We start from the raw sequence: 17,241 nt of genomic DNA, 5'->3' as shown, positions 1-17,241 counted from the left end.
TTGATATTCCAAATACATTTTATATTGATTCACAAATACAATATGTCTACTTGGCATCATAAAATGGACATATTTTTACCTGGGCAGTCTAGGCATGCTGAGAGTTGTAGTTTTGCAACATCTGGAGGGCTACCATTTGGGCACCATTGTAATAGTGGTCTCCAAACTGTAACCCTCCAGATGTTGCAAAACTACAACTCCCACTCCCAGCATGCCCAGACAGCCTTTGGCTGTCTGGGCATGCTGGGAGATGCAGTTTGGCTTCCACTAGGAAGGCAGCAAAAAAGATCGCTTTACTGCCACCTCCCTTCATGCTCCACTCCGTCACCTCCCGACCTGCGCCGCTGATCTCCGCTGATGTCACCGATGATCGGCGGTCCCCATGGCATCTTCTCCACAGGTACCGACCGCCATCGTCTTCCCCCATTCTGCCCGACATCCAGGGGTGGGCAGAGCGGGGGGTTTCCATGGCAACCCCCCGTCTTCAACTGCCATTGGTCAGCACTCAGTGCTGACTAATGGCAGGGGATAGGAGGAGGTTGCAGCACTGCAACCTCGCTCCTATCCCTCAGGATGATCGGGGCTGTCACTGACAGCTCCGATCATCCCTATTTTCCAGGCGATCGGGTCACCAGAGACCTGAACAGCCCGGAATAGTAGAAAATCGCATGTCTGAATTGACGATGTGTCGGGATGCCTGCTGAATGATTTCCCACGGGCGCATCCATACGCCCTACGTCCTTAAGGACTCGGGATGCAGGGGTATTTTTTGCACATTATTTTTTTTTACACTTTATGGGGGTAAAATGGGAAAAAAGGACCACTGTCACTTTAAGCATTAATAACTCTGGGATGCTTTTACTTTTCATTCTGATTCTGAGATTGTTTTTTTGAGACATATTCTACTTTATGTTAGTGGTAAATTTTCGTTGATACTTGCATCATTTCTTTTGATGAAAATTTAGAAAATTTTGCTTTTTTTTTTTAACTTTGAAACTCTCTGCTTATAAGGAAAATGGATATCCCAAATAAATTATATATTGATTCACAAATACAATATGTCTACTTTATGTTTGCATCATAAAGTTGAAATGTTTTTACTTTTGGAAGACATCAGAGGGCTTCAAAGTTTAGCAGCAATTTTCAAATTTTTCACAAAATAGAGCTGTATGGGAGACCACTAGTACAGTGGTGTCCAAACGGTAGCCCTCCAGATGTTGCAAAACTACAACTCTCAGCATGCCTAGACTGCCCAGGCATGCTGGAAGTTGTAGTTCTGTAACATCTGTCCTTTCAGATCTTGACATTTTCATGAAAATTTAGAAAATTGCTGCTATACTTTGAAGCCCTCTAATTTTTTCAAAAAGTAAAAATATGTCCATTTTATGATGCCAACATAAAGTAGACATATTGTATTTGTGAATCAATATAAAATGTATTTGGAATATCAATTTTCCTAACAAGCAGCGCTTCAAAGTTAGAAAAATGCAAAATTTTCAAAATTTTCATGAAACTTGGGGATTTTTTTACCAAGAAAGGATGCAAGTAACGATGAACATTTACCACTAAAATAAAGTAGAATATGTCACAAAGAAACTATCTTAGAATCAGAATAATCGGTAAAAGCATCTTAGAGTTATTAATGCTTAAAGTGACAGTGGTCAGAATTGCAAAAAATGGCTCCGTCCTTAAGGTGAAAATGAGCTGCGTCCTTAAGGGGTTAAGGTGAAAATGGGCTGGGTCCTTAAGGGGTTAAAGTGTACCTATCACCATCTAAACTCTCCCTAACCCCCCCTATCTGTCCCTGACTCTGACTAAGTCTATCCCTGCATTTATTTTTCTTTAAAACCCCATAAAAATACCTTTTTTCTCTCCTCTTTGGCAGCACAGTTCAGAGCACTGTGCGAGGGGAGGAAGTGGGCGGGACATTGCAGGCGCTGTATAGGAATTGCTGCTGTTCTGCCGCATCCAGGGGCACACATCCAGCCTCGGAACACGGCAGGGACGGCAGCTCCTGGGTCTCCTCCTCTCTGTTTGGATGACAGAGCTGCTGTGCCCTGCAGAAAAAAGGACATTGGTGGGTCAGAAGCGCTCCCTACTTTCCTACGAGCTCTGCGCTCACTCCAGCCTCTCTGAATGACAGGCAGGGAGCTGCGCTGAGTCCTGGCTGAAGAGTGATTTCAGACTCATGCTCTTAGTCTGAAATGCTTGCGGCCAGGACTGCTAGGGAGACCCCTAGTGGTGGATTTAAGTAAAAAAAGAAAAAAAAATTATAAAACCAATTAGAAAGTGTTTATTAAGGTTTCATCTGTAATATATAAAAATATTTTTTCATGAGAGGTGCACTTTAATTTTGGTATAAAAAAAGAATCTGCTTAAAATGATCTTCTTCTTACCTCTATAACAATTTTATTTGTCTTTATATAGAGCTGTATAGGGGCTCTTTTTTGTGCCATGATGTGTCGTTTTCATTGGTACCATTTATTTATTTATTTTTTCGTTTTAATGTGAGTTTTTTGATAGTTTTTTTGTGTTTGTTTTTTTTTCTGCTATATGACCAAAAATCTGCAATTTAAGACTTTGCTATAAAAAAACACAGAAGGAAACATTTCAGCACCTTTCTGTAGAACAGCGAAGCACAAAGGACAGCCCACCCAATGTCACCGCCCTTCTGTTTATCTAGTTTAACAGAAACTGATATGTTTAACTGATAGGAAATTCACCAAAACGGATGTTCAAAAAAGCGCATCTGTTAAGGACCAACCCCATTTTGACCTTAAAGGAGTATTCTGGGCAAAAATATCTTATCCCTTATCCAAAGGATAGGGGATAAGATGTTTGACATACATTTGTGTATATAAAATTTTTATACATTTTATTTATTTTTTTATAAAATGTGACAAAAAAGCAGCAATTTTGCGCTTCTTTTTTTACGTTCACGCTGTTCACCATACAGGATCAATAACATTATATTTTACTAGTTTGGACATTTACGCACGCAGCGATACTAAATATGTGCATAAATAATTTTTTTTTACACTTTATGGGGGTAAAATGGGAAAAAAGGACCACTGTCACTTTAAGCATTAATAACTCTGAGATGCTTTTACTTTTCATTCTGATTCTGAGATAGTTTTTTTGAGACATTTTCTACTTTATGTTAGTGGTAAATTTTCATCGATACTTGCATCATTTCTTTGTGAAAAATTCCAAAATTTGATGAAAATTTTGAAAATGTGGCTTTTTTTTTTTACTTTTAAACTCTCTGCTTATAAGGAAAATGGATATCCCAAATAAATTATATATTGATTCACAAATACAATATGTCTACTTTATGTTTGCATCATAAAGTTGAAATGTTTTTACTTTTGGAAGACATCAGAGGGCTTCAAAGTTTAGCAGCAATTTTCAAAATCTGAATTTTTCAGGGAACAGTTAAGTTTTCAAGTGGATTTGAGGGGCCTTCATATTAGAAATTCCCTATAAATTATCCCATTATAAAAACTGCACCCCTCAAAGTATTTAAAATGACATTCAGAAAGTGTGTTAACCCTTTAGGTGTTTCACAGGAATAGCAGCAAAGTGAAGTAGAAAATTCAAAATCTTTATTTTTTACACTCGCATGTTCTTGTAGACCCAGAGAGAAAATGCCCTAAAATTTGTAACCCAATTTCTCTCAAGTAAGGAAATATCTCATGTGAATGTAAAGTGTGTCTGTGGGTGCACTAGAGGGCTCAGAAGGGAAGGAGCGACTATGGGATTTTAGAGAGTGAGTTTTTCTGAAATGATTTTTTTTGGGGGGGGCATGTCACATTTAGGAAGCCCCTATGGTGCCAGAACAGAAAAAAAAAAACACATGGCATACTATTTTGGTAACTACACCCCTCAAGGAATGTAACAAGGGGTCCAGTGAGCCTTAACACCCCACAGGTGTTTGACAAATTTTTGTTAAAGTTAGATGTGTAAATTAATTTTTTTTTAACCAAAATGCAGTTTTCCCCCCCAAATTTTACATTTTTACAAGGGGCAATGGGAGAAAATGTCCCTCAAATGTGTAACCCCATTTCTTCTGAGTATACAAATACCCCATATGTGGGTGTCAAGTGCTCTGCTGGTGCACTACAATGCTCAGAAGAAAAGGAGCCACATTTGGCTTTTTGAAAGCAAATTTTGCTGAAATGGCTTTTGGGAAGCATGTCACATTTAGGAAGCCCCTATGGTTCCATAACAGCAAAAAAAAAAAAAAAAAAAAAACTCCACATGGCATACTATTTTGGAAACTACAGCCCTCAAGGAACATAACAAGGGGTACAGTGAGCTTTAACACCCCACAGGTGTTTGACGACTTTTCATTAAAGTCGGATGTGTAAATGAAAATGATTTTTTTTCCACTAAAATGCAGTTTCCCCCCAAATTTACCATTTTTACAAGAGATAATATGAGAAAATGCCCCCCCCCCATAAATTGTAACCCCATTTCTTCTGAGAATGGAAATACCCTATTTGTGGACGTCATGGACGTCAAGTGCTCTGCTGGAGCACTACAATGCTCAGAAGAGAAGGAGTCACATTTGGCTTTTTGAAAACAAATTTAGCTGAAATGGTTTTTGGGGGCCTGTCGCATTTACGAGGGCCCAATGGTGCCATAACAGAAAAAAAAAACACATGGCATACTATTTTGGAAACTACACCCCTTAAAGCACGTAACAAGGGGTACAGTGAGCCTCAACACCCCACAGGTGTTTGACGACTTTTTGTTAAAAAGGAATGTGTAAATAAAATAAAAAATTCACAAAAATTCATTTTTTTTTCCAAATTTACCATTTCTACAAGAGGTTATAGGAAAAAAGGCCCCCCAAATTTTGTAACCCCATTTCTTCTGAGTATGGAAATACCCCATGTGTGGATGTAAAGTGCTCTGCGGGCGCATTACAATGCTCTGAAGAGAAGGAGTGCCATTGGGCTTTTGGACAGAGAATTTGTTTAGAATGGAATTGGGGGACATGTGCATTTACAAAGCCCCCATGCTACCAGAACAATGGACCCCCCCCCCACATGGGACCTTATATCAGAAACTATGCCTCTCACTGAATATAATATGGGGTGCAGTGAGCATTTACACCACATTGACGTTTGACAAACTTTTGAAACAGTGGGCTGTGCAAATTTAAAATTTTATTTTTTATTTTCATGGACCATTGTTCCACAAATCTGTCAGACACCTGTTGGGTGTAAATTCTCACTGCACCCCTTATTACATTCCGTGAGGGGTGTAGTTTCCAAAATGGGGTCACATGTGGGGGGGGGTTCCACTGTTCTGGCACTATGGGGGCTTTGTAAACGCACGTGGCCTTCAATTCCGGACAAATTTTCTCTTCAAAATACCAATGGCGCTTCCTCTCTTCAGAGCATTGTAGTTCGCCCACAGAGCACTTTACATCCACACATGGGGTATTTTCTTACTCAGAAGATATGGGGCTACAAATTTTGGGGGGCTTTTTTCCTATTTTCCCTTGTGAAAATGAAAAATTTAGGGTAACATCAGCATTTTTGTGAATTTTTTTATTTATTTCCCCATCCAACTTTAATGAAAATTCGTCAAACACCTGTGGGGTGTTAAGGCTCACTATACCCCTTGTCATGTTCCGTGAGGGGTGTAGTTTCCAAAATGGGGTCACACATGGGGTTTATGTCAGAACCACTGTAAAATCAGCCACCCCTGTGCAAATCATCAATTTAGGCCTCAAATGTACATAGTGCGCTCTCACTCCTGAGCCTTGTTGTGCGCCCGCAGAGCATTTTACGCCCACATATGAGGTATTTCCGTACTCAGGAGAAATTGCGTTACAAATTTTTGGGGTCTTTTTTTCCTTGTGAAAGTAAAAAGTATGGTGCAACACGAGCATGTTAGTGTAAAATTTTAAATTTTTTTACATTAACAGGGTGGTGTAGCCCCCAACTTTTCCTTTTCATAAAGGGTAAAAGGAGAAAAAGCCCCCCAAAATTTGTAGTGCAATTTCTCCCGAGTACGTAAATACCCCCTAAGTGGCCCTAAACTGTTTCCTTGAAATACGACAGGGCTCCGTAGAGAGAGAGAGTGCCATCCACATTTGAGGACTAAATTAGGGATTTCATAGGGGTGGACATAGGGGTATTCTACTCCAGCGATTCCCAAACAGGGTGCCTCCAGCTGTTGCTAAACTCCCAGCATGCCTGGACAGTCAGTGGCTGTCCAGAAATGCTGGGAGTTGTTGTTTTGCAACTGCTGGAGGCTCAGTTTTGGAAACACTGCGTTACAATACGTTTCTCACTTTTATTGGGGGGGGGGGACAGTGTAAGGGGTGTATATTTAGTGTTTTACCCTTTATTATGTGTTAATGTAGTGTAGTGTTTTTAGGGTACATTCGCACTGGTGTGTTACGGTGAATTTCCCACTAGGAGTTTGCGCTGTGGTGAAAATTTTGCCGCAGCCCAAACTTGAAGCAGGAAACTTACTGTAAACCAGCCCGTGTGAATGAACCCTGTACATTCACATGGGGGGGCACACCTCCAGCTGTTTCAAAACTACAACTCCCAGCATTACTGACAGACCGTGGATGCTGGGAGTTGTACTTTTGCAACAACTGGAGGCATACTGGTTGAAAACCCTTCAGTTAGGTTCTGTTACCTAACTCAGTATTTTCCAACCAGTGTGCCTCCAGCTGTTGCAAAACTACAACTCCCAGCATGTACTGATCACCGAAGGGCATGCTGGGAGATGTAGTTATGCAACAGATGGAGGTACGCAACTACAACTCCCAGCATGCCGAGACAGCTGTTTGCTGTTTGGGAATGCTGGGATTTGCAGTTTTGCAACACTGTATAGTGGTCTCAAACTGTACCCTCCAGATGTTTCTAGGCAGCTCACCGGCTTCCGTAGGATCCAGGGAGCCAGTCACACAACATCGCCGCCCACCGATCACCATCACCCGCGGCCTCCGGGCGACAGTTTCCCCGTTGTGGGTGGGCAGGACGGGGAAAAAGAAAGTTAACCCCCCCGCCCCCGATCTGCTATTGGTCGTCGCTTCTGGCGACCAATAGCAGGGATAGGAGGGGTGGTACCCCTGCCACCTCACTCCTATCCCTTCAGGGGGATTGTGGGTGTCTTGGACAACCTCGATCCCCCTTATATTCCGGGTCACCAGGTCATCATAGACCTGTAATGACCCGGAATTCACTTTGGCGTACAGGTACTCCCTGGGTCCTTAACCCCTTAACGACGCAGGACGTATATTTACGTCCTCCGCCGGCTCCCGCGATATGCCGAGGGGTCACACGGTGTCCCCGCGTCATATCGGGTTGGTCGCGGTGATGCCCTGTATTAACCCTTCAGAAGCGGCGATCAAAGCTGACAGCCGCGTCTGAAGTGAAAGTATCCTGGCTGCTCAGTCGGGCTGTTCAGGACCGCGGCGGTGAAATCGCGGCATTCCCGAACAGCTTACAGGACACCGGGAGGGCCCTTACCTGCCTCTTCGGTGTCCGATCGACGAATGACTGCTCCGTGCCTGAGATCCAGGCAGGAGCAGTCAAGCGCCGATAACACTGATCACAGGCGTGCTAATACATGCCAGTGATCAGCATGAGAGATCAGTGTGTGCAGTGTTATAGGTCCCTATGGGACCTATAACACTGCAAAAAAAAAGTAAAAAAAAAGTGTTAATAAAGGTAATTTAACCCCTTCCCTAATAAAAGTTTGAATCACCCCCCTTTTCCCATATAAAAAAAAAACAATGTAAATTTAAAAAAAAAAAAATCATATGTGGTATCGCTGCATGCGTAAATGTCCGAACTCTAAAAATATATCATTAATTAAACCACACGGTCAATGGCGTATGCGCAAAAGAAATCCAAAGTCCAAAAAAGCGTATTTTTGGTCACTTTTTATACCATTAAAAAATGAATAAAAAGTGATCAAAAAGTCTGATCAAAACAAAAATTATACCAATAAAATCTTCAGATCATGGCGCAAAACATGAGTCCTCATACTGCCCTGTACGTGGATAAATAAAAAAGTTATAGGGGTCAGAAAATGAAATTTTTAAACGTATAAATTTTCCTGCATGTAGTTATGATTTTTTCCAGAAGTACGACAAATTCAAACCTATATAAGTAGGGTATCATTTTAACCATATGGACCTACAGAATAATGATAATGTGTCATTTTTACCGAAATATGCACTGCGTAGAAACGGAAGCCCCCAAAAATTACAAAATGGCGTTTTTTCTTCGATTTTTTTTCCGTTTCGCCGTGAATTTTTAGGTAAAATGACTAATGTCACTGCAAAGTAGAATTGGTGATGTAAAAAATTTGCCATAATATGGATTTTTAGGTGGAAAATTGAAAGGGTTATGATTTTTAAAAGGTTAGGAGGAAAAAACGAAAGTGCAAAAACTGAAAAACCCCTGAGTCCTTAAGGGGTTAAGTACCAGGGACCGAAGGCGTACCTGTACGCCCTGGGTCCCTTTGTGGTTAAGGACACAGAGTTTTTTCATTTTTGCACTTTCGTTTTTTCCACCTCACCTTCTAAAAATCATAAGGCTTTTAATTTTCCACCTATTTGAGGGCTTATTTTTGTGCCACCAATTGTACTTTGTAATGACATCAATCTTTTTACCACAAAATCTATGGCAAAACAAAAAAAAATTATGATTTGTGGGGCAAAATTTAAAAATAATAATAAATAAATAAAAATAAAACAACCGCCATTTTGTAACTTTTGGGGGATTCTGATTCTATGTAGTGCACTTAAAAATGACACCTTATCATTATTCTGTAGGTCCAAATGATTAAAATGATATAAAACTTATATAGGTTTTATTTTGTTTTACTTTTTTTTTTATTATAACTTTTTGTACGAAAATTTACATGTTTAAAAATGTCCTATTTTGACCTCTGTAACATTTTCTTTTTCCATATAGGGGGCTATATGAGGGCTCATTTTTTTGTGCCATAGACTGTAGTTTTTATTGGTATCCTTTTTGTTTTGATGGGACCTTTGATCACTTTTTATAATTTCTTTTTTTAGGGTATACAAAGTGACTAGAGATGAGCGAACTTACAGTAAATTCGATTCGTCACGAACTTCTCGGCTCAGCAGTTGATGTCTTTTCTTGCATAAATTAGTTCAGCTTTCAGATGCTCCGGTGGGCTGGAAAAGGTGGATACAGTCCTAGGTAAGAGTCTCCTAGGACTGTATCCACCTTTTCCAGTCCACGGGAGCACCTGAAAGCTGAACTTATTTATGCAGGAAAAGTCATCAACTGCCGAGCCGAGAAGTTCATGAGGAATCGAATTTACTGTAAGTTCGCTCATCTCTAAAAGTGACGAAAAATATGCAATTATGAAATGTAGTTTTTTTTTTTACGCATATGCCATTGACCATGCAGTTTAATTAACATTATACTTTTGTAGTTCAGACATTTACGCACGTGGCGATACCACATATGCTTGTGTTTATTTTTGTTTACATATATTAAATTTTTATGGGAAAAGGGAACTTAGCTGCCGGGAGTTTATTTTTGGCATTGTAGATGCCGCAATCAAAGTTGAAGTCTAAAGGGTTAATGCCATTCATCGGCTCGATTGCCGGTGTCCGGCATTAGCCGTGGGTCCTGGCTGCTGATAGCATCCGGGACCAAAAGGATATGAAGCGAGCTCAGCTTCTGAGATCGCCTCATAGACCTGCCGCACGACCACACCATATACAGTGACCCCTCAACCTACGATGGCCCGACATACGATAATTTCAACATGCGATGGCCTCTCAGAGGCCATCGCATGTTGAAGGCAGCATCAACATACAATGCTTTTGTATGTCAGGGCCATCGCATAAACAGCTATCCGGCAGCGCTGACTGCTTCAGCTGCCGCCGGATAGCCATTTACGGTGCCCCATGTGCACTGGTGATGGTCTCCTACCTGTCCTCGGGGCTCCGGAGTGTCCACTTCACGATCCCCTTCATCGCCGGCGCTCTCCATCGTCGTCATCACGTCGCGCGCACGCCGTCCCGTCACCCAATAGGAGCGGCGTGCGTGCATAGTAACCGTGATGACGGCGACGGAAAGTGAGGATCCCGGGGAAGCAGAGACGCCAGGAGCGCCGGGCACGCGGCGGCAGCGATGGAGGGCGACATCCAGGGCAACGGTGACGGGTCCTGAGCGGCAGGGACAGGTGAGTACAGCTTCCTATACTTTACATTGCACTGATCCCTCAACATACGATGGTTTCAACAAACGATGGTTCATTTGGAACGGATTACCATCGTATGTTGAGGGACCACTGTATATATACGGCGCAGGTCATTAAAGGGTTAAGGATTGTGGCTCCTGTTCACACACAGTGTTCTATCCTAACGCTCTTTCTCTTTCTTTCTTTCTCCCTCTCTCTCCCAAGTCCGAGGGGCAGTAGACATTGCATATCTAGATATTATCGCATATCTAAATTTTAGTAAGGCTTTTGAGACTGTCCCACATTATCAATAAACTGCAGTCATTGAGCTTGGACTCCCATATTGTTGAGTGGATTTGGCAGTGGCTGAGTGACAGACAACAGAGGGTTGTGGTCAATGGAGAATATTCAGAGCAAGGTCTTGTTACCAGTGCGGACCTCATGGATCTGTACTGGGACCAATTTTGTTTAATATCTTCATTAATGATATTGCAAAAGGTCTCGATGGTAAGGTATGTCTTTTTGCTGACGGCACAAAGATATGTAACAGGGTTGATGTTCCTGGAGGGATCTGCCAAATTGAAAAGGATTTAGGAAAACTAGAAGAATGGTAAGAACTCTGGCAACTGAAATTTTATGTGGACAAGTGCAAGATAATGCACCTGGGGCTTAAAAACCCTCGGGCAGAATAGAGAATATGTGACACAGTCCGGACCTCAGGATCTGAGGAGAGGGATTTAGGAGTAATTATATCAGAAGACTTAAAGGTAGGAAGCCAATGTAATAGAGCAGCAGGAAATGCTAGCAGAATGCTTCGATGTATAGGGAGAGGTATAAGCAGTAGTAAGAGAGAAGTGCTCATACTGATGTACAGAACACTGATGAGACCTCACTTGGAGTATTGTGCGCAGTACTGGAGGCCGTATCTCCAGAAGGATATAGGTACTCTAGAGAGAGTTCAAAGAAGAGCTACTAAACTAGTACATGGATTGCAGGATAAAACTTACCAGGAAAGGTTAAAGGACCTTAACATGTATAGCTTGGAAGAAAGAAGAGACAGAGGGGATATGATAGAGACTTTTACATACATAAAGGGAATCAACACGGTAAAGGAGGAGAGTATATTTAAAAGAAGAAAAACTACCACAAAAGGACATAGTTTTAAATTAGAGGAGCAAAGGTTTCTGCAGTAATATCAGGAAGTATTACTTTACTGAGAGAGTAGTGGATGCATGGAATAGCCTTCCTGCAGAAGTGGTCGCTGCAAATACAGTGAAGGAGTTTAAACATGTATGGGATAAGCATAAGGCTATCCTTCATATAAGATAGGGCCAGGGACTATTCATAGTATTCAGATTATTGTGCAGACTAGATGGGCCAAATGGTTCTTATCTGCCGACACATTCTATGTCCTTATCGGTAGCAGTTTTACCTAATGTTTTTTCATTTAACACATAAATGTACATTATGTTTTTATGGCCCTAATGCTTAACCTTACATTTATCAGCATTTAACTTTTGTTTGATATTTTTCTGCCCACGCTAGCTTTCCCATATCCCTCCGTAATGTTATTGCCCTCTATAGTGATTTCCTTACCCAATTTAGTATCATATGCAAATATTGAAGTTCAATAATCTTGCAAAGGGATTACAAACATTTATCTATAGAAGTGGACCCAACACTGACTCCTGAGGTAACCCACTTATAACTGTCCTCCAATCAGAGTATGTTCCATTAACAACATCCCTGTGTTTCCTACCATTAGGCAATTTCTAACTCATTTACAGATATTTCCCTCTGTAATTTGCGTATTTTGATGTTTTCAGGGTGGAATTGCACTTCTTGTTGGGTTAAGCAAGAGAGATATGCGGGAGAATTTTACATTATTCCTACTCATGTCAACTTAGAAGGAGGCATTTAGTAGATTTCTTTATTCTCCTCCATCATTAAAACTTTTGGGGCTGAAGTTTCTTATTATACTGTATATGTAGGTGAAGAATATTTTTGGATTAGTTTTACTTTCTTTGTTTAAATTTTTGCTACTCTTATTATAATTTTTTTGAAGAATGTATTATTTTCCTTATAATTTTATAGCTTCCCCACCCCACCTTGTTTCAGTAGTCTGAATGTTTTCATTTTATTATGTATCACATCCTGGCCCTATCTTTTTTTCATTTTTTTTTTTTGTAACCACATTTTATCACACATGTCTTTGTGCAAAATGGCCTCCAGATAGCTTACATATAAGCAAACAGCTCCATAGTCCATCACCTTTACACTTAGCTTCTTTAGGAAGACAGTGGCTGTCTTAGAGGTCTGTGTTGTAGTTTCTTAGGCTGGGTTCACACTACGTTTTTCAACTAAGGTTCCCGCATACGTTTTCTATCAAAAACCGTATGGGGAAAAAAACGGATGGAACAGTATGGGAAAAAGTAAACCGTATGGGTTTTTAAACAGTATACTGTTTTTAAAAGTGCATACTGTTCCGTCCGTTTTTGTAGAAAAAAACCCCATACGTTTTTGAAAATTTTGTCCATTTTTAATGGGAGGGGTCTTGGGTGGGGACTTTAGGATTCAAATGCGCATGTGCAAAGTAAAAACGTATACGTTTTTCCCGTATGGAACCGTATACATGTGCGTTTCCCATTGACGTCCATGTTAAAAAAAACGTATGCGGTTGCAGTACGGTTTTTAAACCGGAGACAAAATCGTGGTCAACCACGGTTTTGACTCCGGTTTAAAAACCGTACTGCAACTGCATACGTTTTTTTAACATGGACGTCAATGGGAAACGCACATGTATACGGTTCCATACGGGAAAAACGTATACGTTTTTACTTTGCACATGCGCATTTGAATCCTAAAGTCCCCACCCAAGACCCCTCCCATTAAAAATGGACAAAATTTTCAAAAACGTATGGGTTTTTTTTCTACAAAAACGGACGGAACAGTATGCACTTTTAAAAACAGTATACTGTTTAAAAACCCATACGGTTTACTTTTTCCCATACTGTTCCATCCGTTTTTTTCCCCATACGGTTTTTGATAGAAAACGTATGCGGGAACCTTAGTTGAAAAACGTAGTGTGAACCCAGCCTTATCTTGCGGCCCAGTCTCCGAACAGAGGGGATTATGTGTTGCTTTAGCATGTCACAGTACATGTTTCTATTCGTGGGTGCCTCACTTATGGGTGGACTCCCTTATTTTTTTTTTTCCATATTTCACTTATAATTGATCAAAACGATCGATTCATACAAGAAGTAGCACCAGCACAAATCTACTATGAAAAAATACTACTAAACTGATATAAAATAAATGCAAATAAATGATTGTAATTGTTGTCCTTAGAAACTAAAGCAGGGAGAGTAAAGAAAAAAAAAAAACTTTCTTGATCCAAAAAAAAAAGTCTTGCAAAATTTATTTTACATTTGACGCTATACACAGTATTTAAAAACTGGATATATATTTACATTTACTACATACACACATAGTTAGAATATTGGGGAAGATTTATGAAAAATACTTAGATTTCTTGATCCAAAAATAAAAGTCTTATAAAATTTATTTTACATTTGACGCTCTACACAGTATTTAAAAACTGGATATATATTTACATTTACTACATACAGTATAGTTAGAATATTGGGGAAGATTGATGAAAAGTGTCTAAAGGCAAAACTGTCTGTATTGCCCAAAGCACCCAATGACAATGTAGCTTTAATTTCCTTTCTTTCAGGCAGTTTCCATAAGGCTGCTTTGCAGTTTTTAACTACTTTTATAACTATCCATTTTTCTAGAAGGAATCTAGAACACCGTTCTTTCCCACAATGAAAAACATTACAGAAAGAGATACTATTAAAGGCACTGATGACTATTCAACTGGTTTGTTTTCTCATGTGTCTTTTTATCACGTTTTGCAGTTATTGATGGCGGATCACTTTGATATGACTGAGATGCCTAAAAAACAAAACAGATAGCTTTTAGGTGATAGGAAAAATAAGATGACATTACAGTTGTTTTAGCAACCCCAAACCATTTTTTTTTCTAGGAACATATTGAAGTTTCTGTAGACTATCAATATGTGATACAAAGTTACTGACCCCCACGGCCCCACTGAAAAGGCTGCTGTCTCTTCAAGGTTTATCCAGGTGTAGCAGGATGTCCATACACTCCGCTGTGCCTGGACCCAGCGATAAATTAAAGAATGTGAAATGTTTGCTTGTCGACTGATTGTCGGAATTATGCATGCTCAGAACTCTGACAGCAATGGGGTTGTGCTGCCGACAATGGCAAAAACATTGTAGAAAAAAAAGTTGGTTGCACATCCACGTCTTGTCTTGTACAAGGATCATTTGCTTCTCAGCATAATTATAAAACGAACAGGTCATAAGTGTACAGATCAAAGTCTATTCGCCACATCACTGCAACATGTAGCGCTGGGCTGTGACCATCACTGTTGCAATACCAGTGCACATAGGGGGAATGGTCCAATGGCTGAGCCGCCACAATATTACTTGACCTAGCCCCTGGATCTGCACCTCACCAACCCATATACATGGCACCACAGCAACAATGGCTGCACAACACCACACAAGTGTGAACAGATGGCAAAGCTCACTCACCCTGTCCTTCCAGTCTGAAGACTGAAAGACTGAGCAGTAATGGGGCTGCATGGCCACTGGGCCATTTACCCTATTGTGGTTGTCGTCACCCAATGCTACGCCAATTTAAGTAGGGACCCGCTCTACCCAGGTGGCAGTGATGTAGTTTTATAATTCTGCTGAGAAGCAAAGGATCTTTGTACAATAGGTGGATGTGTGGCCTATTCTGCTTTTCTACATTTATGCAAAAAGATAGATATTGCAATTAAAATATTTAAACACTATACAAATCTGTTAAATAAAATACACACAATTGGTAGACCCTCATTCAAAGATATCTGGTGATCCGGCAGTAGAAAAGTGCCAGAGGAAGACTGATGATCAAACTAATCGTCAATTCAGACGACAGATCCTCAGACAGAGAATTGTAGCTTGCTGACGCTTGCTGGACCCATAGGCAAATGATGCAGTTTGCCATCAGTTGTGGCCAGTTAACTGAGCCAGGTCTCCAGATATATGTGAACCCAACCATACAAGAATAAAACAAATATAACTGTACCTGGGGTCCCCATCAACTTCTCTACATATACAACATAAATTACTAATAAGCAGTACATACCTATTCTTTCCACTCAGAAGAACCTTTAGTGCTAAAAGATCAGGACTAACACACTTTGGAACCGAGTCATTCTTTATAGTTGCACTGTGGAAACAAAATCAATAATTGGCATTATTTTTTTTTATATTTTACTTAAGAAATGTGATGCATCTCCATTTTTTTTTCTACTAGGCTTTTAAATATTTTGCAATAACAATTAAGCAATACATTTTCATTTTTGTGGTGGACTGCATTTTTGTTTTTGTATTATTCTTCTAGATAATTATTCTTTTCATTACATAGGACAAAATAACAATTCAAATAAAATAAAACCAATTTAGGTACTACTATCTGGAAAAACACAGAATAATTTAAAACAGCTCACAAAGAGAAAACAAAACCCACAAAGCAAGCTGCAGAGACTGTGGAAGAAAAAGTAAGACTAGGTTCACAATACCGTTGTGCTCTGAACCATTTAGGGTCCTTTTGGCCCCAAACAATGGACACTGCCCATCCTGATGGATCCCATTTTTAACTGAAAATTTGTTTTCCATCATAATAAATATAAAGCAAATAGAGCTTAAAAAATGCCTTTTAAAGGGGTACTCCGGTGGAAAACTTTTTTTTATCAACCGATGCCAGCAAGTTAAACAGATTTGTAAATTAGTTCTATTAAAAAAAATATTTATCCTTCCAGTACTTATTAGCGTCTGTATATTACAGAAGAAATTCTTTTCTTTTTGGACTTTTCTGTCACAAATATAGTGCTCTCTGCTGACACCTCTGCCCATTTTAGGAACTGTCCAGTGCAGCATATGTTTGCTATGGGGATTTTCTCATCGGTGTCAGCAGAGAGCACTGTGTTTGTGACAGAAAAGAAATCCAAAAAGAAAAGAATTTCCTCTGTAGTATACAGATGCTAAGAAGTACTGGAAGGATTAAGATTTTTAAATAGAAGAAATTTACAAATCTGCTTAACTTGCTGGCATCAGTTGATTAAAAAAAAAAAGTTTTCAAGGTGTCCTTAGCTTTTAAGTTGCTAGGAGAGATTTAAAGGGATTGTGCGCTGCCCTGACTTTCGGAGCTCCGCTCACAGCGTCCGGAAGTTCATTACTCCGAACGCTGTGGGCGGGCTTCGGTGTTCGCGACCGAACCCCTCTACCAAAGTCTATGGGAAGGGGGCGTGACAGCGGTCGCGCCCCCTTCCCATAGACTTTCGTTGAGGGGGCGGGCGAGACGTCACTAGGGGCCGGGCGTGATGTCACGCCCGGCGTCCGCGAACACGGAAGCCTGCACACAGCGTTCAGAGTAATGAACTTCCGGACGCTGTGAGCGGAGCTCCAAAAGTCAGGGCAGCGCACAACCCCTTTAAAAGCATTAACAAATGTCCTGTATATAACAAAATGTTTATTCCATAAAATAAATGTCTATTGAATATTTCTGGGTCAACAAAGGCCTAAAGTACTACAGAAATAATTTGTTTCTTATATTATATCTGATTTACTTACACATATTCAATTCTTTCACACGTAGAGCTTCTGGGGTAAATCTCCAGCTTTTCCACTGCCTTCACATTGAGCTTGTTGGTAAAGTTTTTGCACCAACAGCGATCCCCACGAGGTACAGCATAGCCTGATATAAAATAATGAAGAATCAGTTATTAAATAGATGTAATATATGTAAGAGAATGAATTAATATGATCTGTTTTCAATACTTTACCTTCTATAAGAGTAGCAGACAGGAGAAAAGCACAAATGATGACAATACTCTTGTGGTCCATGATGATAAATAGATTATGTGTCTTCTGGGCTATGAGGCTTTCTCTAAAGATCCTT

General features: G+C 40.2%; 1 protein-coding gene and 1 long non-coding RNA gene across 3 annotated transcripts in view; one reads left to right on the top strand and one right to left on the bottom strand.

Annotated features, from left to right (window-relative positions):
- The window catches only part of LOC130363371 (uncharacterized), a 114,784-nt gene that overhangs the window by 81,766 nt on the left and 15,777 nt on the right, over positions 1-17,241 (top strand). The window lies entirely within an intron of this gene.
- Positions 13,607-17,224, bottom strand: LOC130363322 (C-X-C motif chemokine 10-like). Its single transcript, XM_056568701.1, has 4 exons — positions 17,126-17,224; positions 16,914-17,037; positions 15,427-15,510; positions 13,607-14,163 (listed from the first exon to the last, which is right to left on the bottom strand). Exons 1-4 carry the CDS (start codon positions 17,184-17,186, stop codon positions 14,127-14,129), a joined length of 306 nt encoding a protein of 101 aa, XP_056424676.1. The 5' UTR covers positions 17,187-17,224; the 3' UTR covers positions 13,607-14,126.

This window comes from Hyla sarda, chromosome 1, assembly GCF_029499605.1.
Source record: "Hyla sarda isolate aHylSar1 chromosome 1, aHylSar1.hap1, whole genome shotgun sequence".
NCBI lineage: Eukaryota > Metazoa > Chordata > Amphibia > Anura > Hylidae > Hyla > Hyla sarda.
This window is presented reverse-complemented; position numbering and strand designations above follow the sequence as displayed.